General features: G+C 32.0%; 2 protein-coding genes and 1 long non-coding RNA gene across 5 annotated transcripts in view; 2 read left to right on the top strand and 1 right to left on the bottom strand.

Moving 5' to 3' along the window:
- Positions 1–20,681, bottom strand: part of LOC108739467 (rho guanine nucleotide exchange factor 18) — a 33,736-nt gene extending 13,055 nt beyond the window's left edge. Inside the window, exons 1-18 of the mRNA XM_025976929.1 lie at positions 20,063–20,681; positions 8,250–8,498; positions 7,798–7,980; positions 7,565–7,685; positions 7,339–7,510; positions 7,100–7,260; positions 6,609–6,707; positions 5,675–5,738; positions 5,499–5,610; positions 5,301–5,374; positions 5,126–5,232; positions 2,519–2,578; positions 2,214–2,457; positions 1,916–2,126; positions 1,305–1,849; positions 1,013–1,170; positions 841–950; positions 655–675 (exon numbers count right to left, since the gene is read on the bottom strand). Of these exons, the coding sequence (XP_025832714.1) occupies positions 655–675; positions 841–950; positions 1,013–1,170; positions 1,305–1,849; positions 1,916–2,126; positions 2,214–2,457; positions 2,519–2,578; positions 5,126–5,232; positions 5,301–5,374; positions 5,499–5,610; positions 5,675–5,738; positions 6,609–6,707; positions 7,100–7,260; positions 7,339–7,510; positions 7,565–7,685; positions 7,798–7,980; positions 8,250–8,498; positions 20,063–20,102 (2,731 nt within the window). The 5' untranslated portion in view covers positions 20,103–20,681. The remainder of the gene's footprint in view (positions 1–654; positions 676–840; positions 951–1,012; positions 1,171–1,304; positions 1,850–1,915; positions 2,127–2,213; positions 2,458–2,518; positions 2,579–5,125; positions 5,233–5,300; positions 5,375–5,498; positions 5,611–5,674; positions 5,739–6,608; positions 6,708–7,099; positions 7,261–7,338; positions 7,511–7,564; positions 7,686–7,797; positions 7,981–8,249; positions 8,499–20,062) is intronic.
- A 695-nt stretch (positions 20,682–21,376) lies between these two features.
- LOC108739451 (uncharacterized protein C15orf61 homolog) lies at positions 21,377–22,195 on the top strand. Of its 3 annotated transcripts, XM_018473349.1 has the most exons (4): positions 21,377–21,469; positions 21,524–21,714; positions 21,771–21,954; positions 22,013–22,195. In XM_018473349.1, exons 1-4 carry the CDS (start codon positions 21,439–21,441, stop codon positions 22,138–22,140), a joined length of 534 nt encoding a protein of 177 aa, XP_018328851.1. In that variant the 5' UTR covers positions 21,377–21,438; the 3' UTR covers positions 22,141–22,195. The 3 variants fall into 3 exon arrangements, with proteins under 3 accessions (XP_018328851.1, XP_025832693.1, XP_025832694.1); XM_025976908.1 differs by having other exon boundaries at positions 21,415–21,714; XM_025976909.1 differs by lacking the exon at positions 21,377–21,469 and having other exon boundaries at positions 21,624–21,954.
- Positions 22,196–23,633: 1,438 nt separating this feature from the next.
- LOC112905122 lies at positions 23,634–24,285 on the top strand. The gene is made up of 3 exons (XR_003231571.1): positions 23,634–23,845; positions 23,909–24,178; positions 24,247–24,285. It is a non-coding gene; the product is annotated as an uncharacterized LOC112905122 (long non-coding RNA).
- Positions 24,286–24,839: the final 554 nt, after the last annotated feature.

The following is a 24,839-nucleotide window of genomic DNA, read 5'->3' as shown; positions in this document are numbered from 1 at the left end:
GATTTAATGTTATTCAATTTTCATTCATTTCTCGTAACTAAAACACAAAAAAATTTAGTAAATTATAGTAATCACTGAAAGATATTGAATATTTCAAGCATTCGTTGAGTTCTATTAATGAATAACTTCTTTGAATTCCCCCAATCATTACAAATATAAAAAAAACAATATTAAATAATTTATTTTCGAGTGCATTAATAAATTACTTGCTTTGTGAAATATATAAATTTTACGGGAAATGCAAAAAATGTGGTATAAGCAAAAATTAGGTGCGATAATAATTCTTATGCAGCAGGGCAACGAAATGATTTAAAAGTTAAAAAACTGCGCATCCCAAAAATTGTAAAATAAAATATGTTCCTCGAATCTTGTATTTATCAGATTCTAAATTAATTTTGTCTGGAGGGTTTAAAATTTCTTAATGTTTACATGATGCAAACCTGATACAACGAGATTCAGGAACAGCAGTTACTGCCAAAACTATTTTTCATGCAAATTTTTTAAACTTTTGAAATCGCAAACAGGATACGATAGTCGTCCAATCCGTTAATGGTAAATTACAAAATATATACACAAGAAAACTAGTGTAAAACATTTCATTAAGTGAAGCAGCATTCAAATGTTCATGCTTTGATATAAAATACGTCGAATTACCTTCAATATCCGTGTCTGAGTCTTACGGTTGTAATAGAAATGTGCATTAATGTTACGAAAACTTTTGTTCTCAATTTAATAATTTCATAATTTAATAATTTAGTCACAAAAAACTTTTTTATTACCGTTTACGTTACTTTAAAAAATGGGGTAAACATAAATAGTATCGACTTTTATTTCACTCACCAATTAGATGTTTGATTTGATTTTGTTTCGCATTAAGTTGTGCTTGTTTCTCTTCGGTTGATAATAAAAGAGAGTCTTCGTCCTCTTCTGGACAATTTTGAACTGCATTCCTTATTAAATGATAAATATTCGTTAGACAGTTAAACACAAAAGGTGAAGTAATTAATTGTACCTGATTGCTTGTATCCACACCTGCTTATCTTTTGGTTTATGAACTTTCAGTTCAAACATTTCAGGATCTGCAGGATTTGACGAGATTAAATAAATGCCACGAGATTCTTGACCAGCCTTTTCTCTCACTAATAGTTTTTGTAACGAAATTACACCAGCCTGAGCATGCAACAAAAAGAAATGAGTTATAAATTCAGGACTAGAGTCATTTTAAATACAAAGACGTGATTGATTTGCAATATTTAGAAACTACATTTTTAACAAATTAATGTACATAAGTCTACAAAACTTACCTTACTTTCAGGAGTAAAAAACGTATATTTATTATGAGAACTTTCTTGTAAAAAGAACAAGACATCTGTGAGTACTATAACGAGCACAACTTGCATCTTACTCCGGCCCTGCATCAACATAGCTACGCCTTCGAATTTTAATGATCTATTGCCTTGTAAAATATCTGATTTCTTAAATTTCCGTCCTCGATGAATCGTATACGATTTCGCATCAATTCTATTATATATCTCTAACTTTCTGTCTTCCTTTTCTTTCTCAGCTACTTGTGAATCTACCTCAACTAGAATTTCTTTAACAAGAGCAAGTACCTTTTGTAGAATTTCCTGTTCTTGCCTATTTTCTTTACTTGTTTTTATAAGAGGTTCGATCAAAAGTGGATATTTAGTAAGACGTTGTGTGACAAATAATATACATTCAGGGATTCCTTTCTTTTTGAGTAAAGGATTATTTTGACAGTGACGAACAAATTGACCGAATCGTGAATCGTTTTGGAAGTAATATTTGTAAATCTCTACAGCATCACGATGTCGACTACAAAACTCGCCTATAAATAAAGATCACAGTAACTAATAATCAAATAAGAAAATTAAAAATTCTTTTGAAAAATTACCATATGCTGATTTCAATTTAGATGCATTTTGTGACGAAAATTGATCCAAAAGTATATCAGCAATTGTCGGAACTACTGGTGCCTCTCGTTGACGTTGGCGCAATTTTGACAATAATTCTAAATGTAATTCAGTAAGATCTAGAAGACGTGGAAACATTCGTTCCAAATTCGCACCCAAAGTAAAATATTTTTGCAACCCCTCCACAAAAATCTACAAGAATGAAAACTTTTGTAGGGTATCAAAATTTTTAATGAGACAAAAGTTCTATTTGTAAAAAATTGAAGCTTTATTACTAACCTTTTGCATAACCAGAAGAGTCATACAATGATGCTTTTCAGTCAATATAAACTCGTAGATGTGTTCTTGTCTTTTGACCTCTTTTTCTTTCAATTTTTTTGCCAATTCTTTACCGACATACGGTGTCCACGAATCTGGTTCGTTCTCGTGTAATCCTAAACTTAAATCGAAAGACAACTCAGCAGCCGTTAAAGGAGCGTCTGACAAAAACTCCAATGGCACCAAAGGAACATCATCAGGAAAGCTAAAAATATGTTCGTAAACACTGTTACCAGATACACTGAGCATAACATTAAAGTACATACTTTGTACTGTCATGGTGACCATGTAAATCTCCATCCTTGTCCTCTCCCAGTATTTGATGACTAAAAACGTTACTTTATTTAAATTGTTGAAACCATTCATAACTAATTGAAGAACACGTTTGAAAGCGGTAACAATAAAATTATTCAGTACACGATAAATATAAATAAACGATGATAATAATCATATGTTGTAAGTGTGAAGAAAGAAGAATTTAAAAAAATACCACAGAAGAAATAAAAGGGATAATTAGTGCAGAAGCTAAAAGCGAGCCACTTGGTAGTTTTTGTGCCTGTTCAATATTGTAAGGGTGGTAATTGCGGCCAGGTTCTGTGAAAACAATATTTAAAAATGGTTTTTTAAGCAAGGATCGACATCGAAAGCTATTCATTTGATTCAGTTTCAAAATTTTGTTCCCGTTAAAATAGTATTATTTTTTATTAATCCCAAATAAGAATACATATTTAGGTAAATTGCTTGGGTATTCCCCCACAGAGTCGGCAAATGCCCGCTGTACATGGTCTGGGGTGAATTAATACTTACAATACCTAATAATAATTAGTTTAGCTGGAATTTTAACCATCTTCTCGTACAATTATTGCTATATAAATTTGTCTTTATCACCCTTAATTCTTTAAAATTTGGTAGTTATTTAAGATTAAGAAAATCAGCTTAAGAAAGAAAAAATAATACATAAATAAATCGTGTTGTACGTGGTGCATGAGTCGAAAAGAAAAAAAAGAGTATCAGATAATAACAGTAACTTGCTTATGTTAACAATTAAAATAAATTTGAAAAGAATTGCATTTCGAAAGAAGAACAAAAACATATGCAAGGGAAGTGAAGCGAGGGCCACGACTTACTTCACTCCCAATTTGGTGGCAACCCTGCGCCAGGGTGAGTAGCATAGTTGGCTCCTCCTAGGGGAGGGGCGGGGGAAAAGGCAATGTATTAGCCACACTCTAACAATTTCATAACTAGGTACCTAATTATAAACACAATGCATTCTAAATTGCTTGTAAATGTACTATAACTGATTATTTTAAGAGCTACTTTTAAATAATTGAGCTGAAACTTCTTTAAGATACATACCTAAGCAACACATTATTTTATGATAATATTTATAAGCTACGACATTCAACAAGACAGCGAAAAATGTCAATTTTAAATGAATTATATTTTTTAATGTTGCAAGTTAATAATCAGATAAATAGCTCTTATAATACAGCACGCTAGAATAGCAAGCAGTTTAGTATCCGTCATGTTTTCAAAGCTTTAGGAAACAAGATTTTATTTTAGAAGTAATTTGCTTGGAAACTGCTTCACTTTATTTTTAGTGACATTTAGTCTTACATAGAAATTACGATAATATTTACATACAACATACTCTTAAATTCTGAAAGTATAAATCTACGCAATTCCATTTCTTTTTTATTCCATATTTTAGTCCATCATCAAGATTACATATTTTCATTTTAAACTAATCGCAAGTATCTGATATAATTTTCAACAGTTTCCAAGACGTAGGGTTATTGCTAGCAAAATATTAATAACAACTTAACTGTTATAACATTTAACATTTTCTCTTAGCGTTGTTATACATTATAATGGCCAAATATGTACATATATGAATAAACAGGTAACGGTAGACACAACAGTAAACCAAATATTATCACTAAGCTATTAAGCTGGCAACTCAACAAATTAAAGGATCATATCGCTAATAGGGCAAGCAAGAAAATAAAAAGAGTAGAAGAGATAGAAAAAACAATACAAATAATTAAAACACAAAAACTGTGTTACATGTATGACTGTAATCTAATCAGGTAAGATACAGAAATTGTAAAAGATTTTGAACAAATGGCAAATGAAAGAGAAAACAAATTCATCAAATTGATTTTTTCTTGCACTTTTTAAAAGGTATGAAATTTTTTTTGAGTGGAACTTCTTTAGTAGCAATACTTCTATTGGAAATAAAAGTTTTTACAGGTTCATCTTGAATGCAAACATAATAAATTCCAAGTAATTTGGAACAATCTTTAGTTTGAATAACCGATTTTTAAGGAAGTAATTACAATTTCTGCAATAGCAAAACACGATTTCTTATTATTTCTTACGAAAATTTTATGGTAAGACCACTGCAGCATAAGTTTGTGGTAAAAACGATTTTTTTTGTTTATCTTAAATAAAGTAATCATGATGTGTAGAAAATTTAAAGATCAAAAAATCGCATATAAACGAATCCTTATACACGCGCGTTTATACTACTTGGCGATTCATGCTATCTGATACATTTTATTTCATTGTTATGATCATTATTTTAATAGCGAAAGAGTTAGTGACATGCCACACAATTTAATACTAGACTATTGTAATCGATACTGACAATAACGATAGTAACAACAGTCGGAAATGAAAGAAAAAGTAATTTACAAACCAATTAAAATTTGCTGAACTAAAAAAAAAGTTAATCGATCTCAATCTTTACATAAACAAAAACGGCACAATTCGATTCAGTTTCTAGTGCTTTTTAACCATTAATAATAATACGATTATAAACACCACACAATTTTTTGTTATGAAATGATTTGATGTAAAATGGAACTTACTTGGACGAATTTGAGTTACTTTGTCCTGAAAATGAACCTGATCCTCTTTTGACGATTATTTTAGCGTTCGGTAGGGGTACGGCAAATGGAGGAATTTTTGCAGAATTCTATAAAATTTTATGTATAAAATTACACTATTTCTAACAAGTGTTATATATATATGTATAAAAAATACCTTTGAATTTTTCGATTTAATGCAGTCTGGAGTATTGTCCTTGCAACTATTTTGGTGAACTGTGGTTCCGCAATCTAGTTAAATACTAAGTATTAAAAATCTTGAATTATACAATAAGTAATACGATCAACTGTTCCTTTTTTGATATTCTTAATAAATGATAATTCTGGTGGCTAATAGCCTCTAAATAAAACTTACTTTCACAGTAAAGAGCAGGCTTATTGCTCAAAGGTTTGTTACAAAAATCACAGATATTGGAAGAAACAAAACTAGCTGCCAACCACTGGTGGGTGAACTTCTTTGATTTATCCTAAAGCGTTAGTAAAATACAGTTAGTTTTTCACATTTAATTAAAATTTACTTCTATTCCTCACCTTTTTCTTTCTGAAAAACAAACTGCCCCTTTTTCGTCTTTTTTCAGAGTGATCGTACGGAACACTGCAAAAGTTGATAAGGAAACAATTTCAAATTAGTTGTGTACTTGTATTAAATAAAATAACCTTTTCTGTTAATACATAGTGCACCTTTTAGCCCTTATCTATAATATTATTCTACATAATGTTTTATAACAGTTAATTATTTGTTATCAGCAGTTGCATAAAAAGACAATTTCTATATTAGACCAACACCAAATCTAAACGAACTAGTTGAATTATGTCATAAATCGAATGAAATAATCCCTTACCAGCTCAATTTAGAACATATTGTTTAATAACAAGACAAATATTTTCATAAAAAGTAAGAGTTGCAAAATTGCAACAAACTGCCACATTTTTGATAGCAAAGCTCAAAAAACGTAACGATATAATAATATTAAATCGGTCTTTTTTAATACTAGTAATTAAACAAGATAGCAGTTCGTTATTCGGGCTTGATAGCTGTGACCCAGAATTGGTCCTTCTCCTTCTGAGGATGTCAGCCACAGCACAGTAGCTGACGAAACATCGAATAAATGACTTAGAAGGATAACCAATCCAAGACCACGTCCATCAAGCCCGAATTTCAAACTTCTTTAGATAACGTCAATCATGAAAGCCATTAGTCTATTCATTAAAATAGCACTTGTTACAGGAAAATATCTGTTATAACAATTACAAAATATATATCTACTAGGAAACAAACAAACGTTACTCGGACTTATCCTTTTAATAAAATCATGTAAGTACAAGAAAAATAAATCCAAAATTAATTATATTGTAAAATATTCTAAAAACTTGCACGTACGGTGCAGAGTGCAAAATTAAAAAAGAAAAACATGCATTCAGGCACTACGTCAGATAGTGTGCGGGTGTTTAATTTCATACTTACTGGTGCAAGTGTGCTATAGAGTGCGAATCGAATCGGGGAAGTCCGGACCTGCTGCCTCCTTCTTCTTCCGTCTCGCTCTCCGTCCCACTCGGACGGCTCCTAAACATCAAGCTCAAGCACATGCACTACAACGGCCTCTAGCGCGCAATATCTTTATTTTGTATAAAAGCCGAAAATTCAAAAAGCCAACTCGATAAACTCACACAACTTTATCTTAAATATATTCTGGCTATTATCTAACTCTTAATACTGACGACATGTAAACGTTTTAGATTAATATCTTTTGTTGATTTTAAATTTCCCTACGATCTAAAGCAAAACGCAAAAGGTAATTTAAATACTCCAGTTAGAGTAACTACCTTTTGCTGCTTTAGATGTTATCCGAAAAATAAAAACTTAAGAAAAAAAGGTTTAAAGCTTAAATCACAATAATATCAACCGAGTGATAAATTTAAAAAAGTCGATAAAAATATAAAAGAAACCACACTTACACGGGTATTGTGGGTTGCGCACCAACAAGATTGGCTTCAGTTGCTAATTCGCGTACCGCTATAATAGAAGGGGTCGACACAGATTTCTGAAGAGGCAAACGAGCAGGTAACAGTTGAGATTGTTCTGCATCTCGCTTTGCTTTGAGTTTGTTAAAGTCGTTCTAGTAAAGAAATAACAATTTCAATTGACATTCAGTGAAATGAAATTGATGCTGTAAACTAGTAAAAGCAATTCACACCTGTAAATCAGCTTCGTTTAAAGAGTGAGTGCTAGCTCCACCCCCCGAGCCTCTATGCCCCCGTCTTACTACTATTACAGGATCTGCCCCCAACAGTCTAGCTGTACTACCGTCCACATTATCTAATAAAGATGATTCGTCTGCCTCTGATTCCATACTGCTTAACGAAATACTACAAAAAAATGAGGAATAAAAGGAAGAACTGTTTAAAAAATGTTGAACTTACCTCCTCTGTCGCGGATTCTTTCTCTTGTCTTTTATACGGGAAAGATCGTCTAAAGCGGTCCATGATCTTCTTCGTTGTGAATGCAATTCCAAATCTCTTCCAAGAAGCCAATCTTGAGCCCCTATACATTTTTCATAAATACACTTCTGTTATCTCAATATAGAATAGATACTCAAATGATGCATTTTTAATAATTATATGAATATATACAGTTCAATTTCCCTTACACTCACCGCTTCCCTTACGGCTTAAGGGCTGATGTACAGGTGACGATCCCAGCGATTCTCCCACCGCATCAGACTCAGTCACAGGTTCGTTTAATGTAGGACAGCTAGAGCTTAGTCTCGCTACTTGAGCTAGCAATGGATTCAAAGCGAATGCAGCAAAGTCTTTAGATGAATGAATGTACGAATTACCTGTTAAAAAAATAAAATAAAAGGTTTCCAGCAAATACAAATTAATTAATTAATTTCTTTTTGTTAGACGACTTAGCTAAACAGATATACGTATTTGAGTCTGATATTGTTTGATGGACTTATTCCCTTAATATTGTTAATTAGTATTCCAATTCATTATACTTAAAATTAGATTTATTTGTCTGCACTATGATTAAGTAAAATAATACTTCGTTTGAATTTATATTGTATATTTTGTTACAGATAAAGGAAAAAGTCATCACTCTTACCCTGAATGGTGGCATTTCTCATCCGCTGAACACTTTCATGTAACTCCCGGACCTGTTGGAGGCTGTCTTCGAGTACGGGGTAAGTTTTATTTGCTGGAGAATGGGGGGTGACGCTGATGGTGGGTAACGGCACCGGCCTGGGTAACATCTCGAGGCCGGCAGCAACGTGATGATGTTGATGGAGGTGGTGGTAGTTGGTGATGACGTCTTCGTCACTGTCAGCCTCACCTCCGCTTTGACCACACTCATCTAAAATATATTTTTAAAATATAACAAACGCTCTACTTTTACATTTGAACGCACACAAAATTATAAGAAAAAACTGTAGGTTTACAGTTCAATTCAAAGAGCAATTAAAAAATCAAGGTAATTAAAACAACTTCATTGCTCATACTGAGTAATGAAAATCGACTCCTTGATAAGGTTTCTAAATCTATTGACTAGCAAGCGAGGACATTAATAGGGAGTACGGTAACATCTGGGGGATGTAACTAATAGGCGGTTAAAGTCGATGCCACCGAGAGCTCCACAAATTTCATTAGTCCTAACTGACTGATGATCAACGTACAGCCGTAAATATATGATCGATTTGAATGTAATTTTGAGAGCTTATTCTAACTATTACGTAAGGACGCACTAAAATTTATTATGAACTATAGTTGTTAATTATTTAAATATTGTAAACATTAACGGTATTATCGCATATAGGCAACCGAATATACTGTAGTACTAGTGTGTGTTTGGTTGTCTACACGTGACACTACGTTTACGACTTTTTTGAAGCATAATAAACTAAAGCGAACAACTACAAAATCAATTAAACCGTTATAGTGTAAATAAACAAGCAGGTAATCAGCAAAAGTGTTTGTTCTCCAGTTAATTTAGAGATTCAGTCGAAAACGATATCTATTTTTGTTGTAAGTGATTTTGCTCTACAAAAAAGTGTTTACATTTACTACGCGTTTACTTATCATGGTTCCTATATTTTTTGTTTATTTAATTCATTAAGTGTGCATAAAAAGGAATAATAATTTATTTAATCCTATGACCCATAAGTCCACACAAAAATGTGCCCCTTCATAGCTTTTCTATGGGGTTTTCCCAAACAAAATAATCTATGTAAAAAAAAGGATTACGATAACAAAATCGAAAAAATTGATTAAAATACACACCTTCCTCGATCTTTTTATCGCAAATCCACATTTTTTTGAAGAAGTAGCTATAAATGGAAATGTGAAAAAAATCACACCAATGATTAATTAACAATACCGTATAAAATCAATAAAATCTGTGGATAAAACATACATATAAAATTTATTAAAGCCGTTAAATATTTCATATGTATTGTCGTAAAATTTTTCACATATGCTTTTACGTAAAATTCATCACGGACAGCAATTATTTTCGGGTTTATAAGTCGTATAATGAATAAAATTAAATAAATCAATGCTGTATAATGTGGTGAACAAATAAAATATTTATCGTTAATCAATAACCATTGAAACCATCACATACAGTCCTGAAGCACCCGCATAGTATGCTTCAAATACGTACATACGTTTCCAACTTGAAACCAAGTCTAATGCGGATTTTCAAATGTCACAATTCAAAATAATGATTTCTACATAATGTGCTTCATTTTTCAACAGTTTTGCAATCTTCATACCCCCGCAACGTTGTAATAATATTTCGGGTCAGTAGTCAGCTGAATAAATTATTTCAAAAAGTTGTTAGCCTTCGGTTGTCTACTGTAAGTCAAAAACAATTTTATCATTAGATACTAAAAAATTATTTCAAAAAATTTATTGTCAAGTCAAATATTTCATAAAACTTAACGAGTTTAATTTGGAATATACGCCGAGTGTTATATTAAAATCAATGTATTGGCATTAATAATTAATTGCGATGTTTCTAGCCAATCATTCGTCCTTAAAAAATATGTAACCAGACTGGATGAGATTCTATGTTTCAAACTTTTAATATTTTCAATTTTAAATTAACTTTAAACGCGTGTATAACTAATCGCGAGTCACCTTTAACTGCCTATCCTATTTTTTGTTAAAAACTAGAAACTACGGAAACAATTTAATCTTTTGACTTTATCAAGCTCCTTAAGGATTTCAATTCAATTGGTATGCCAGTTAATTAAATTGAATATCGTCACGTTTTTATCTGCTAAGTATGTAAGCTTTACACCGGGGTTACGGAAATTGACTACAAAAAAACTAATATTACGTACTTTTTTTCTAAAAAAATCCCGGTGAAATACGACTAAATGATCGGACTACCCCCTTAAATATATTATAATTCAAAGTGAATTGTAGTACAGTGGTGACTTCACCTATTATTCCTTTACGTTGCCGAGGTTCTGTGGTTATCTTAATCGAGTTCAGAATAAAGCTGTGAGATTTAATCGATTTTTAATTATTTGCTATTCAGCAGTCCTTCATAAAATTGGCTTAATTTTCGTTAGAAAGAGAGAAACCGTTTTAAACAAGGTCTAATAGAACGAGTGACCAGCATACATTGTGCATAATAACATCTCGGGTTCACCGTGCACGCTCGACATTTCTGATTTGGTATGCACGAGACAGTTAATCGTTTTCCTAGTTGAACTGAATTATTCACAATGAGGCGGCATGTTGCCATTTACAACTTTTATTAAGCCATTCGTACTTGTGATGCACACGAATGTACCCACAGTTAAAAACAAAAACTGTGTCGCCGCTCCAATAATGTAAATATTTTAGTTTGGACTTGATATCGTGAACTGTCCTTTTGAAATGGGCCAAGGATGGGGCACAACGTTGTACATTTTAAGTTCCACTACAACCAAAAACGCCCCTTGATTTCCTTAAAAATTACTATGTAAAACCGTAATGCCCCAGACGCTTACTTCCTCCCTGGTACGTGGGCTATTTTTCGTCACTCATGGGTCAAGCAGTGAAATTTTCGGTAAAGGTCTAGATGATGGGGATGGGGGGATCGAAAGAGGAGGTCTCCCCCACCAATGTACCATAAAAAGTTCGTGGCGGTCTCACCCCCATAAAAAGTTATGAGGGTTCAAAGTTAATAAATATGCCAATTTTTATACATTTCTAGGCATGTAAATATTTATATAGTCATTCTTAAACAATATTCAAAAAGGTGAAACTAATGGAAAATACATAAAAATATTGAGAAAGTTATATAAAACATTATTTAAATATTTTTATCAATAGGGTAGGTTAGGTTGGGTTATCGGGTTTTGTTCAAGTGACCACCCTCTTTCGATCCCGCACCTCCACCCGCTTGAAAATATTTTTTTTATTGAATTTTATTTGAATTATAGTGTATGAAAATTGTCAAAATAATCAACTTTCAACCCCCATAACTTTTTATGGGAGTGAGACCGCCACGAACTTTTTATGGTACAGTGGTGGGGGAGACCTCCTCTTTCGATCCCACCGACCCCCACCCCCTTGGGGGGTGGGGGCCATCATCTAAACATTTACCAAATTTTCTTGTGTACATAATTCGCGATTGATTTACGTTAATTACTCTTGCAATATAGGTAATATCACTGCAAATCGAAGTAATTCTTATGTTTTCTTGACCAAGAACTAGTAGGTGCTACTCTTATTACTTCGTAATACAAAATTTGTTTAAGGACTGTACATTTTCGAAGGAAGTAACGGTTTCTCAAATAAATTAATATGTATGCGTTTAGCCTTCCATATTAAAAACAAATCTAGAAACCGTTTTGTTATTACCCAACATAAGCACGAACTAGTTAATTGGCGAATTAAGACGTGTTTTACGCTATTTTATTTACCAGACCGACGAACTTGAGCGTGAATTAATGCTAAATAAATGGACATTCAAAAATTTATGACCAAAATGTTTTATTATGTTTCATGTATTTAGTTAAACGATCTAAATATTGGTCATTCAATGTCAGCGTAACCGTAAGCGGAAAGTCGCCTGTAAATTTTATTTATGATTTAATCTCTTTAAAGTATTTTTAAGGAATGATATTCTAAAATCTAAAAATACAAAATTATTCTTCTATCTACTGATTTCCGCGATTTTGCCCGCCGAGGAGGAAAAACAGCATCAAGTCGCTCACACAAATGATGCGCGGCTGTTGCGTGATATCGTGATAATGTTTATTGGAATAAAAATTGATCAAATGAAATTGTGTCATCCATTTTAATAACACCCAAACATTTGGATCGGGATCTAAACAAATTGAATATAGGAAACAAAAATTCACGTCAAAATTGAAGCTAATCATTATACCATAACATTAGTCTTAAACAATGAGTAGTTATAATGTTTGATTAGGAATTAATTGAATCTGTTAATTGCCTTACGTGAATGCCGATCGTTTACATGCAATAAATCGTAAAATAAAATTAACAACTGAAAGTACTTCCACAATAACTCAACGTTCGTTTGATGAGTACGAAATTAAAACTGAAATTTTGTTTTCCTATGATAACAATTTGAAAATATCAAGTGACATGTAAACACGTCGAAAGATAGGTGATTTTTAACTAAAAATTCAGGCCACTATACGAAATCGTTCGTGATACGCAACGCTTGCAAAGTAATTAATGCCGTCTTTGGTAAAAAAGATCCTAACGGCTTCGACGAATTAATTAGTTCAGTAAGACTGTAATTTACCAGAACAATGGGATAATTAGGAAGCTAAAGGTCAGAGGATGAACTGATTAACCTCAAACGCGTCTTAGGTCTTCAGCATGCGGGATACGACATTCCTTTTTGTGAATAGAATTTTCACAGGAAATACTAAACTAAACTGTTCTTAAAATCGTTTTTTTTTAATTACCTACGCGCGGTGATTTTTCCTCAAGAATAAATAATGCAATTGATCAATTTGTTAGATTGTAATTGATAAGCGAAGGTTCGTATTTAGGCCGACGGTCAAAATATCACTTAGAATTCAACAAAGGCCATGTGATGGATGTGGCCCGAAACTTGGAAGATGTTGAAAATCATTTTCGCGAGACTTACACATGATATGAACATGTATTTGCACATCGGTTTCTACAAATAATAATAGGCAAACGGCCTAAGTACGCCCGTCATATACAAACGAGGTACATCCTAATCCTTTACACTGACGACCATATTTGAATTCCACAAATGTACAGACAAAAACCGTAAAACTGTATAGCTAAGTATAAGTAGCTTATTTGGGTTTTAATGAAAACTGCTTTCAACAAAAAGTGTAATCATGGAAATATTAAGAATAAAATTTCTCGCTTTGGAAATCATGGACAACGTTAATAATAAGCAAACCGTCGTACTTCCCTTTGTTTCATTTACATATAATAATCATCAAATCTTACACTGACCACCAAAAGTGTTTTATGCAAATTAGATTAAGCACTTATTACAGTCTTTTTGTATGATCTCCATAAACAAACGAATAATTGCGAATGGTAAAAAGAGCCTTTTACATATTCAGCCAAAAATAGCGTACCACTAATAATGAGACCTACATGGCCCCTTTCGTTTGATTACAACAACGCAATCAAAATACCTTCCAGTCAATTAAAACAAAGAGTACCTCGGCTATGCATGAAATTTTAAACGCTTTTGATCAAGAATCTTTTTTTTTTGAGTGGGTGTATCAAATGTTTTATATTTATTATTTCTGACTCACAAATGTAATTTTTGTGAAACAGCACACGTTTACCTGATCCTAAAAATGAAAGAAAAAAAACAACAAAAGCTGCGCTAGGTTCTCGTCGAGAACGTCGGCAAATTTTCCATTAGCCAAAAAAATGCCCAATCTCTTGAGCATCACAACGAAAAATGCTTGAAATAAATTAATAAGTTATTGTTGAAAAATATCGGTGGTATTCCTGCGACCAGGACGAGAAATACGACTAGTTAGACAACAAAATGGACTACAACTGAGTCCATACCATAATTTCATTTTCATATGGCAGATGTTGATCCTAATACCACAATAACTGCGGTCTAATGAGTATCGGTATTTTAGTGACAACATTTCTCCTTATTATTAATTCCATCATTTACCTACACATATTCTGCCTCGTCGTCTAAAATAGCACAGCCAGTGGTGAAAGTACCATACATTAGAATAATATTTATGATTTTGATCACTCTGAGTGACGAGAAAATTATTGTAATGCCGTCAATGTTTAATCGAAGTCGAACTGTTTTAATCTTTATGTTACGGTTAGTTGGTCACACTTCTAATGTTTTATAACCCAGAATAATGAAGGTAAAAAACGTACAATCCCTGCTTGAAGTGTTCTTGGGTCAATTCCAATACCAGAAATACGTATGTAACATCAACTGGAAATCACTTTTCGATTTTGACCTAGACTACAAATTTCCTCAATTTAATGAGAAAAATATTTTTGTTGCTGTTGTTACCTCCCGCCGGGAATCGAACCCGGAAATTTGTAGTGGGTCAAAATCGAAAAGTGATTTCAAGTTGATGTTGTATATTAACATTGACCACTATTAGTAATTTAAAACAATGCCTCAAGTTCCAGAAATACGTATTTACGTTACCAGTATTCTTTAGAGAAAATCAATGATATGGAGTAAGGACAATAGTGAATAAATATTTAAATTATAACTATTGTCTCACAGATGGCCTCTAATATTTCTTTTCACACAAATATTCTATATGTTCTTTTTAATGTGGATAAGCTTATCATTTGATTATTTATTATCGATCGGCTGCCTCCAATTCTTTATGTACATTCCCGGCGACCATCATCGTTACTTATCCCTGGAACTACTTAAGATAATACGCTGAAATAATAAGCGAGCAAGTTTCATTGTCATTTTTTTATTTTTATATATGATTTGCTTAACAGTAACGTTAATTTTTTTTGCATTTTTTTTAATTTATTTATATACGGAGTCAAGCAAACATAAACCATTTAGAAAAACACTATGAACGTTTACAACCAAATAAGGTTTTAACAATTTCAAGGGTAACAATTTATTTTCACTAAAACAATTAGAAAAACATTATCAATTGTTTTGGTTTCGCAATTGTTTTCAAAAATTTATTGTTTGTAATATAATCCTCTTTTTTCTGGTGAAAATCGATAATAATTTAAGGTTCAGCAATAATAACAACAAAATAAATTTCAATTTTATTTATTAGCCGCGAAATTATCAAACAATCTATGCGTTATCTGGTGTGGTACTAAACTTCAGTGAAAATTTTTGTCCAAATACTGATTCAAAATTATCTTGAATGAAAACTATTCAAATAGGGAGGTACTTGCTTAATTCAAAAACACTTATCACATGCCGTACTAACTCTAGCTCCTCAATTCTGATGAGATCTCGTTAGAGCGAAACCGAATTATGGGAACGGAATATTACAGGGAGTTATTTACCTATAGGTATATATTAACTCAATTTGCGGTCGTGAACCACGACTAACAAGCCTTCCCTTCATGAACGTAATAGCTTCATAAAATTATCCACCCAAAATTTCATTAGTAATACAGAATTCCTGACTCCAGCTCAGATCGAAAATACAAGGGTTGTTATTTGCAAAATCAGGAAATAACATTTAAATATACACAATCCACTTGATCGATTTAATTAGAATGTAAGACCTCAAGCAATTATTCTTACAAGTACAATCTAGATCTAAAGAATTAATAAGTTCTTGCTCGGAAATTTATATGGAAACTTCGAAACTACCAAACGTGAATCGCAATTTTCAACTTATTACTTCTCATCGGCACGCCACAGGCAGTTTCGATAAACCACCAACAACCAAACATACAAAAACTTATGCAGCAGCGAGTTGAATTAACTCATACATTATATTTTCAAATCATTCTAATTTGTATGGGATGAGACTACATTATTTTGAAAATGACTGTCAGGAAGCAACTCCAATACTTCAAAAACTTACCCATTTCTCTGCCAAGAGGTGGACGCATTATGCACATTTATTTCTTTGAATGTTCCTTATTGAAATGAAGAATTGTAATAAATTAAAAAAGTCACCTAATTTGATCAATAACCAGATCAGTTAATTAGTTGGTTAAATAGTAGAGTACCAATGGTCTATTTTTATTCACGTTACCGTGCTCATCATAATTTCTTTGTCTATATTAAGAGACCCTACATATTCATGGAACTCCAGGCTCAATTTTCCCTGTAGGATCGAAAGGTGAGGATGCAAAATCCTTGTTTATACATGCACGAACTGGGCCCGCGGTTTCGCCCTATTGTTTTAACGGAATGATATATATCATGGGTACTTTACAATTAGATTACAACGTGAATTTGAAATTCACTGAAGTCGTAGGTGGAATTTCCCAATTTTTACCAAATTAAACATTGATTATTTTCAAGTTCTTAGAACCGCTGAAAGTATTAAGTCCATCCCTTTCCCAAAAATTGTTTGTATTATTTGTTAAGAGCGGTTTTCGTTAATAATGCATATAGATAAGAATAATTGTGTCAGAAAATGCTAATTATATTTCATAGAGAGTAGAGAATCAGAGCCAATAGCGTTTCGCCCCTTGTTGTGAGTCTTTATCAAGACTACAATGTTCCAAGCCTAAAGACCGGCACTAACCAATTTTTAATTCCACCACTTTCCATTATTTGTGTTCGAAATAACAACTAGGTACACACAATTTACTACTGCTGTTGGTTCATGCAAACAAACAAATCGCATACCTACGACGATCTGCTATTACGATTGTACTCTACAAACAGACAATTATAAATCTCAGTTGTGTACTTACTACATCTTACTACTACCACAATCGAACGGTCGCTCTTCGAAAAACCGAACGAACACTACTCATCAAATAACATTTTGTTAAAACAAAAGAAAAGAAAATAACGAGCGACAAACAGCACACATTCGGACGATAACAATAATAAAAAAAAAACCGATACGTCCAAAGCCAACTATATAATGTGAGCGTCGCGAATTAGTGCAGCTCATAAAATACCTGTTGTGCCAGGAATGAAGAGTCCTGACGTCACCAATGGAGCCCTTTTGCGCTCAGGTTCTGAGGAGGCCCAGCCGGACGGCGACGTCGCGACGCCGGATCGATGCCGAGCGATCGCGACCTGCGCACAGAATTTGGTACCTTCGTATTCATCATAATAAACTCACACATACACACTCGTAAATTTTACACAGCCGTCTTGACCACACTCTCATACATATATTGTATAATCATTTTTTGAAATCGCCTTATATGGGATAAACCGTGCGAAGAATTATGATCTGAATCTCTCATTTCTAAATAATATTGCTTAAAAATATGGAAAAAAATCATTTATTTTGCTAGTTCTGGAGTAAACAAAAGATCAGCAGAATCAAAAACAGGCACAAGGGCGATTAAGCGCTCATTAAATGCTTATTAAGTGCCCAAATGAGAAACAAAGTAATTAAATGATAATTAAATGCTTTCGAATCGAACTAGTTGCGAATTAAATGCTCTTATTATTCTTCCAGTAAATAAGACCACAAAATATGAACATTCAATGAATTCCATAAAGTCGATTCTTCCTAAATAATGACATTTGAAACCTTCAGCTAGTTTCCGAATATACTATAAGTAGGTACATAAATTATTCTTTTTTTTTTTCTGTTAAATGGGCGATGGGCAAAATTTTTTCAAGTTTTCTTTTGGTATTCAAATTTTACTTTGTTCCAATAGTATTTAAAACACTGCGTAAAACTTAACTCTATTAATTAATTATCAGCAAATTACGCACATTTTGTTTTCTCCTTTTAGATTTTAGATTAGTATGAAGAATTAGCTTCAAAAATGACCAATTTATTTTTATTACACCATGAAAATTAGTTAAACGTCAAGTAGGTGCAACATTTCATTATTATTTTTCGAATCCATTTTTTATAAGAGATGAATTAAAAATACTTTAAATTCGTACCAGTATGCTTTCAAATTAAATTCGCTCTTTTAATTGTGTGCACAATAAATATAGTTCCAGACTACAGCGTTTTTAACAAACGACTGCAATTATTTATCAATATGTATTATTAATAGGTATTTGTTGGGTTCCTTGTTCCAAGCACATCACGGTGACTGCTAAAATTTTTGCTAATTGTAAATACAAGAATGCTCGTTACATTTTTTGACTGAAAATGTGGCTTGCCACCTTTTGAACAAAGCGGTATGAATACTGTTTTATATAATTAAATTCACATATCTTTTTGATAATATTGCAAACAAACCCATGAAAGTTCAAAATTATTTTATTAGTTACCTAATGAATGAGTTACTTTTTTTTACAAAACTATTTAAGCTATAAATAATGTAGATATAATGTAAATAATGCAGCACTACCTATACCTACATACATCTGTTTACGTCTAATAGAAATATTGGAATAAATTAGGTAATTAACACATTATAAACTTAAAAGTACAACAGTAGAAACAATAAAACGTGTTATTTGTTTGAATAAATTAAATATAATGTTTTGCTTTTGCCACATATGTCTACATGTAGGTATGTATTGTATAGCTAGAGATAAATAATTCAAAAACTACAACCTTTTCCATAAAACATAATGAAATTTTCTCAAATGAAAGATAGTTATAAAAATATTTGAAATCCGTCGTAACACAGAAATTAGAAAGCAAAAAATACTATTATTTATAACTTAATTCCTTAAAGTGTATTTTTTTCCAAATTCTATAAATATTTCTTTATATTAAGTCATCATTGTCTCCAGAAATTGTACGTATTGCAGATACACAGACAATAATTTATTATCCACAAACACCTGAACAAGTGCGTAAAATATGTATAATTCTTAAAATAAAAAAATAGAAATAATAATTAATCAGGTATATGTTACGTTGAAGTGGGAAATTCGGTGAATCTCGATATCAACCAATTAATTTTATCGATATTAGCGTCGAGATTAGCCAGTTACATTAAGCTTCAGCTCGATTTAATCTTAACCGGCTAATGACGACATTAATATAGATCTTGATCAGAAGTTACCTACATTATATTTTTCAATTGATATATAGGTAAGCACTACTGTCAATGTTGGGTTCGTTGCTCTCTTTTATTTTATTCAGCATTAATAATAGTCAAGAGTTAATCTCAACATTAACTGGTTAATGTTAAAAATATGCCTAGGTAAACACTACTGCCATAATCAGGCCAATCTTCCCAAGACATAACAATAAAATGTACGCAAATTAACTTCTTATTTCAGACATTAGCCCATTTCTGCCTATTAGTCATAATCATAACAATTTTTCCTTGTTTCTGGTAATATTTTTAAAATAATGTCAACGTTGAGTTCCTTGCTCTTCGATTTTATTCAGCTTAACAATAGCCAATAGCCAATCTCAACATTAACTAGCTAATGTTAAAAATATATCTAGCTATATATGTATATATCCATTTTTATTTTAATATTAAGTAGGTACTATAGGTATTTTCAAGAATGGTTAGCATCGATATTCACCGATATTCATCAAAATCGGCTTTTCACGGAAATGTACATACTTATTATTAAATTAGATATGTATGTCCATATTTTATAAATATGTACCTATACCTGTCATGCTGAGAACAGGTACAAGGAAAAGGCATTTTAGTAGATACTCAGCCCCCACATCTGCCTTCTTTGTTCTACTCTTCACAGTAATTAAACAAAAATATGGTTGCAGGAAACAAAATTAATGTTTTTTTATTGTTTCTTCAAATAATGATTAAACAGTGTACAACAGTAAAAGATAGGAACGGAAATTAGGAAATAAAATATATAAATATGCTCACCAGATGAAAGGGGAATAAGCTCCGTATTCAGCTTTTCCATTTCAAAGGTGCACTCGACTTTTTTGCATCTCTTTTATAAAAAGCACTTACTCGCAACACTGGAGCAACACAATAGAATTGTTATTAATTATTAACTTAACTTTCAAAGGATAAGTCAAACACCTACACTTAGCTCCCCGAACATAGGGAAACATGAAATACTTTGACGTATAGAGGTACTTATGTGTATAGAAAATTTACATAGCTGGATAATCTAGATAATCTATAGCATTCACTAAATTAATAAACTCAATTAAAAATTTTTGCGATGTATATAGCATAATAAACATAAAACATCTATGAAGAAATTCTTCATAATAATATAACAATTCAAAAACAGTTGACCGTTTTACATATCTGTTCTATTTATAATCACTAAGAAGAACGATAGTCTTTTAGATGTTTTAGTTAACCTACTAAACGTACAAAAACGAAACGTTTGCAGCTACCAGTTTGCTAAGAATTTTAGCAGTCACTTTGTTAAAGCAAAACAGTCAACATCAAAAACAAAACAACCGCACACCTTAAAAATTGTATTACATGACCATGACATGAACATGACAGGAGATCTACAACGTGCAAATGACAAGTACAATCCATAGATACTGCATTGTATAAATGGTGGATAGAGGCTCAATAGAATGACAACAGCAACAAATTTTTCCTCATTAATTTGAGGAAGTGTGTAGTGGGTAAAAATTCTGAAATGAATTTTCAAGAATAATATTTCATATAATGAATATCATGTCCGGTTTATGTAATTTGCGGCGTATTATCTCTCGTTGACATTTCTTTGCAGGTTTACAAATTAAGAACAGATACTATTAATTATCTTTCTTATTTGCTGTTATTGTTATATACATACGTCTATTGTTAGTACTTAAATTACCACAACAAAGTGAGCATCATTTGCAGAAAACAGTACATTTAGCGGGATTTAACAAAGCGAAATAGAATACTGACCAACAGAAACTTCTTATTTTGCTATTATTTGTCGGTAACTTCGTTAGTACCGTGGACAAGGTTAATAAGCTAGTACCTGTTACCGAAGTACCATTATTACTTGGTACCAAAATACCATTAGTATCATTTATTACTGTACCATCGATAATCCACAGTTTTCGAATAGTTCAGAATTTAATTTAACTAGCGTATCATATTCGACATGTTCTAAAATTAAAAAAATAAATAATTTCTTTTAAATGCTTTATTTAAAAACACGATAGTTTGTTTAACAGAGACACTTTCGGATTTTAGGTTGTCTTCTTATCTATGGTCAATGCATGTTAGCCATAAATTAGAAATATATAATACTGTACTCTATAATATCCTTCTCTATGATAATATCCCTTAACTATGACGTTAACTGTAAGTTAACCTCAGTTAACCTGCTACAATAATGTTTACGCTTTAATTTTACAGCAAATATGATAAATTCACCTTTTCTGCAGAAAACAAAAACCTTTTTTAAAAAAACTGTAGTGGTTAATTATGCCTTACAATCACAAAAGAGTGCCTCAAAACTAAAACACTCAGCCCCAACAGCATCCTCTGTTCTCACGTCTTATCTTAAACAACGTAAAGAACCCCCTTGGACTTCCTATTTTATAAGAGTAGGGTTTTGAACTATTCCAGAGATATTCATATTTTATCACTGTTTTTCTTAAAGTATATTGATATAGAAGATGATCAGTTTGGCATGTCACACTTTAACTGGAAAGTGGGAAATTCTAATTATCACATACTAAGAACAGGATGTTTTCCTTATATAAAATATCATTGTACAAAACGACCATACCAAGATTTAAGTGTAGAAGACCTGTTCTTTCGCCTTGTTAAATTGATGAACTTAGGTATAAAATATAAACACTCATTTTCTATGCCGTATGTGGATACATGGGTGTTTTTTAGGAATACCTTGCCTTCTATATGGAATTGCTGCAATAATGATGATAAGTCATTCAGAAATTGTTAATACTCCAAATGGCAGGGTAACAATTTTCTTTCTGATACCTGAAAACAAAGATTCAAACTACTAACTATAAAATACAAATTGTTTTGTGCATAAAATACATATTATGGTTATCAACTTAATTATTTAATGAATTACATACCTGTGACCAATAAATACCAGCAGATCTATTTTACAAAATATATTAGATAAAAGTTATACATTTTTAGCTAAATTGTTATATAATTGTTGTTACTACTGATTATTTTGCAACAGCAGGTACTACTAAATATTTAGAACATAGTGTAACAGTGAATTTGATTTCATTTGTTTAATAATTTTTACTTTATTTGTTTCACTTTAACTAACAAAATATTATGATTAATCAACAACCAACTTTTCTGACTCTCCTGGTTCCTCCGGAATTTTGAATTTGGCAGAAAAAATTCAAACGGAAACAGCGACCTCTTCTGTCAACTTCGGTAACGTGCGGATAAACTTACTAGTTGATATTATTTTATGGAATTATCCTGAAAATTACTTACTTTATCTATGTTAATTACAGTATATGTCTTTAATTATCATTTTTTTTAAATCGACATCAACAACCAACGACGATTTAAAAATGTAATAATACATACAAAATTTATATCCCTATACGCCCTAGAATTACGGCTTTATCTGTGGTACGTATTTTAATTATCGGGTATGGGATTATTTTTACGATTCGCATTAATTATGTTTCTAAATACATACGGAGTTCACTCGGCCATATTTGATAATCTGGAACAGGCCTAGAATGTGGCTTATGTAAATCGATCGATTTTGTGAAAAATAATAGCAATCAATTCGTTCATTATAAATAAATTGATTTTATAAAATAATTCAGTTTCTACAAAATTATTATTTTTGGTTTTCACTTGTTTTTTTCTCTTTTTGCAGATGCAATTGGGAATAATTTTTTTCCTGCCTTTGCCAAACGAATTTTTCCTTCAGCAGTTCAACCTACTGGTAAAGTTTGACAGTGGATTCGCTTTCTAAGTCTTAAAGGACTTTGTTGTGGAGAGGTGAGATAACTGAAAACGTTTGAAAATGAATAAGTGTTGAACATTCTGTAAAGTTGAAGATAATTTTGTTTATTTAGTAGTGTAATTAATTCGGTTTTCTTTATTTCTATGTATTTTATATAGATGACAAAGGAAACAAATCCATTTCGATGCTACTAAAAAAACAAATTCTAGCTGTGAATGCAAACTATAAGTACATTTTGATATGAGAGTAAATGTGGGAAAAGAAGTTTTCACTAAAAGTGGTAATTGATTACTTTTTCTTGTTCGTTTTTGTAGATTGTCCATGAATAGGAATTCAGTTAATTTTCGATGCTAATGCTTTTGATGTAAGGGAGAGAACTGGAAATTAATTTGGGAACCACCCAAACAACAGATTGTCTGCAGTGGTACTCTCCTAGATTTGGCTTGCGCATTTCACATTTGAACGCAACTTCTTCACTTAAGGTGATAAAGCATGACGTGCTATTCTATTAATCTGTTACAGTATATTAACAGTTATCTATTGTTCACAGTAGGAATTGACGTTGTGCATCTATGGTACTCACTTTAACATTTATCTATTGTGCTTAGCATCTATAGTATTTCATTTAACAGTTATCTATTGTTCGTATCATGAATTGACGTTATGCATCTATGATTATTTCACATATGTCAAATACGATCTGTCGTGTAATATTGAGGCTTGTCATCCTTTCATAATTCGACTGTTTTACTTGCTTTCTGGTCTGTTTTTAGGTGTTCTTAATCCCTTCCTTAATTAATAAGGTTTTTTGTTCATTTCTGCAGATTATCCAAGAAAAGAGAGAGACTTGAAGTCAACTTGGTCATACTGAAACAAGCAATGGGTTTCATCTTTCCTGGACTATATTCTTGATTTGCTGCTTTGTCTTCATCTTCAACCATTATGCAGTCAATTTTCAACCGACGAGTGAGAGCAATTGGAGGTTTTTTGAGTTCTTCTGAAACAACGAATTTTCTGCTATGGTATTTCTCCTGGATTTATTGTGCTTTTTACACATATAAACTTTGGAATTTTACAATCTACAGTTAATTAAGGTGAGAATACTTGATATAATTAATTTTAATTGCTCTTTATTAATCTGTTACCACCGTATCTGTTTCAGATCGACGTTGGAGAAGACATAGATGACCCCATAGTTAAAATAGTTCTTTATCTTGCATGCTCTATCTAGTAGAATTCATTAAGTCCATTTTGTTCAAATTAATTCTTTATTTTGCATGTTTTTTTGTACATAATTTGAATTATTTTGCATACTTATTTTTGTTCATTTTATTTCAAGTAATTGTTGATTGCATATGTTTTTATTTTTTTTTGTATGTAGTAGTAGTGTAGCAGTAGTTCTAACACGTTTAGTAGTTGTAGTATAGTCTAACATGTCTCTTGCTTACCTCTTCGCTTAGCTTACTGCATATTCTTCCTAATTTGCTTTGCATTTACCCTACGAGTTCTACATGATTCAACGTTTCGTTATCGTGTGTGTTTCTTCTCACCCTTGTGGAATTAGGGAGGGCCTCCCCGAACGACTTCCCTTGGGCTTAGCTATTTAGTTGATCTTAAAAGTGTCTTATACACTTTTCGCGAGTCTACTCTAGCGTTACTTCCTTTCAGACAGGGTACAGTGGGTTATCTGGAATAGGAGCAATAGGCGACTGCCCAGCTTGCCTTGGCGAAATCTGTCCGATCTTCTCTACCAAA

The sequence above is a fragment of the Agrilus planipennis genome, unplaced genomic scaffold (assembly GCF_000699045.2).
Source record: "Agrilus planipennis isolate EAB-ADULT unplaced genomic scaffold, Apla_2.0 scaffold208, whole genome shotgun sequence".
Lineage (NCBI taxonomy): Eukaryota > Metazoa > Arthropoda > Insecta > Coleoptera > Buprestidae > Agrilus > Agrilus planipennis.
This window is presented reverse-complemented; position numbering and strand designations above follow the sequence as displayed.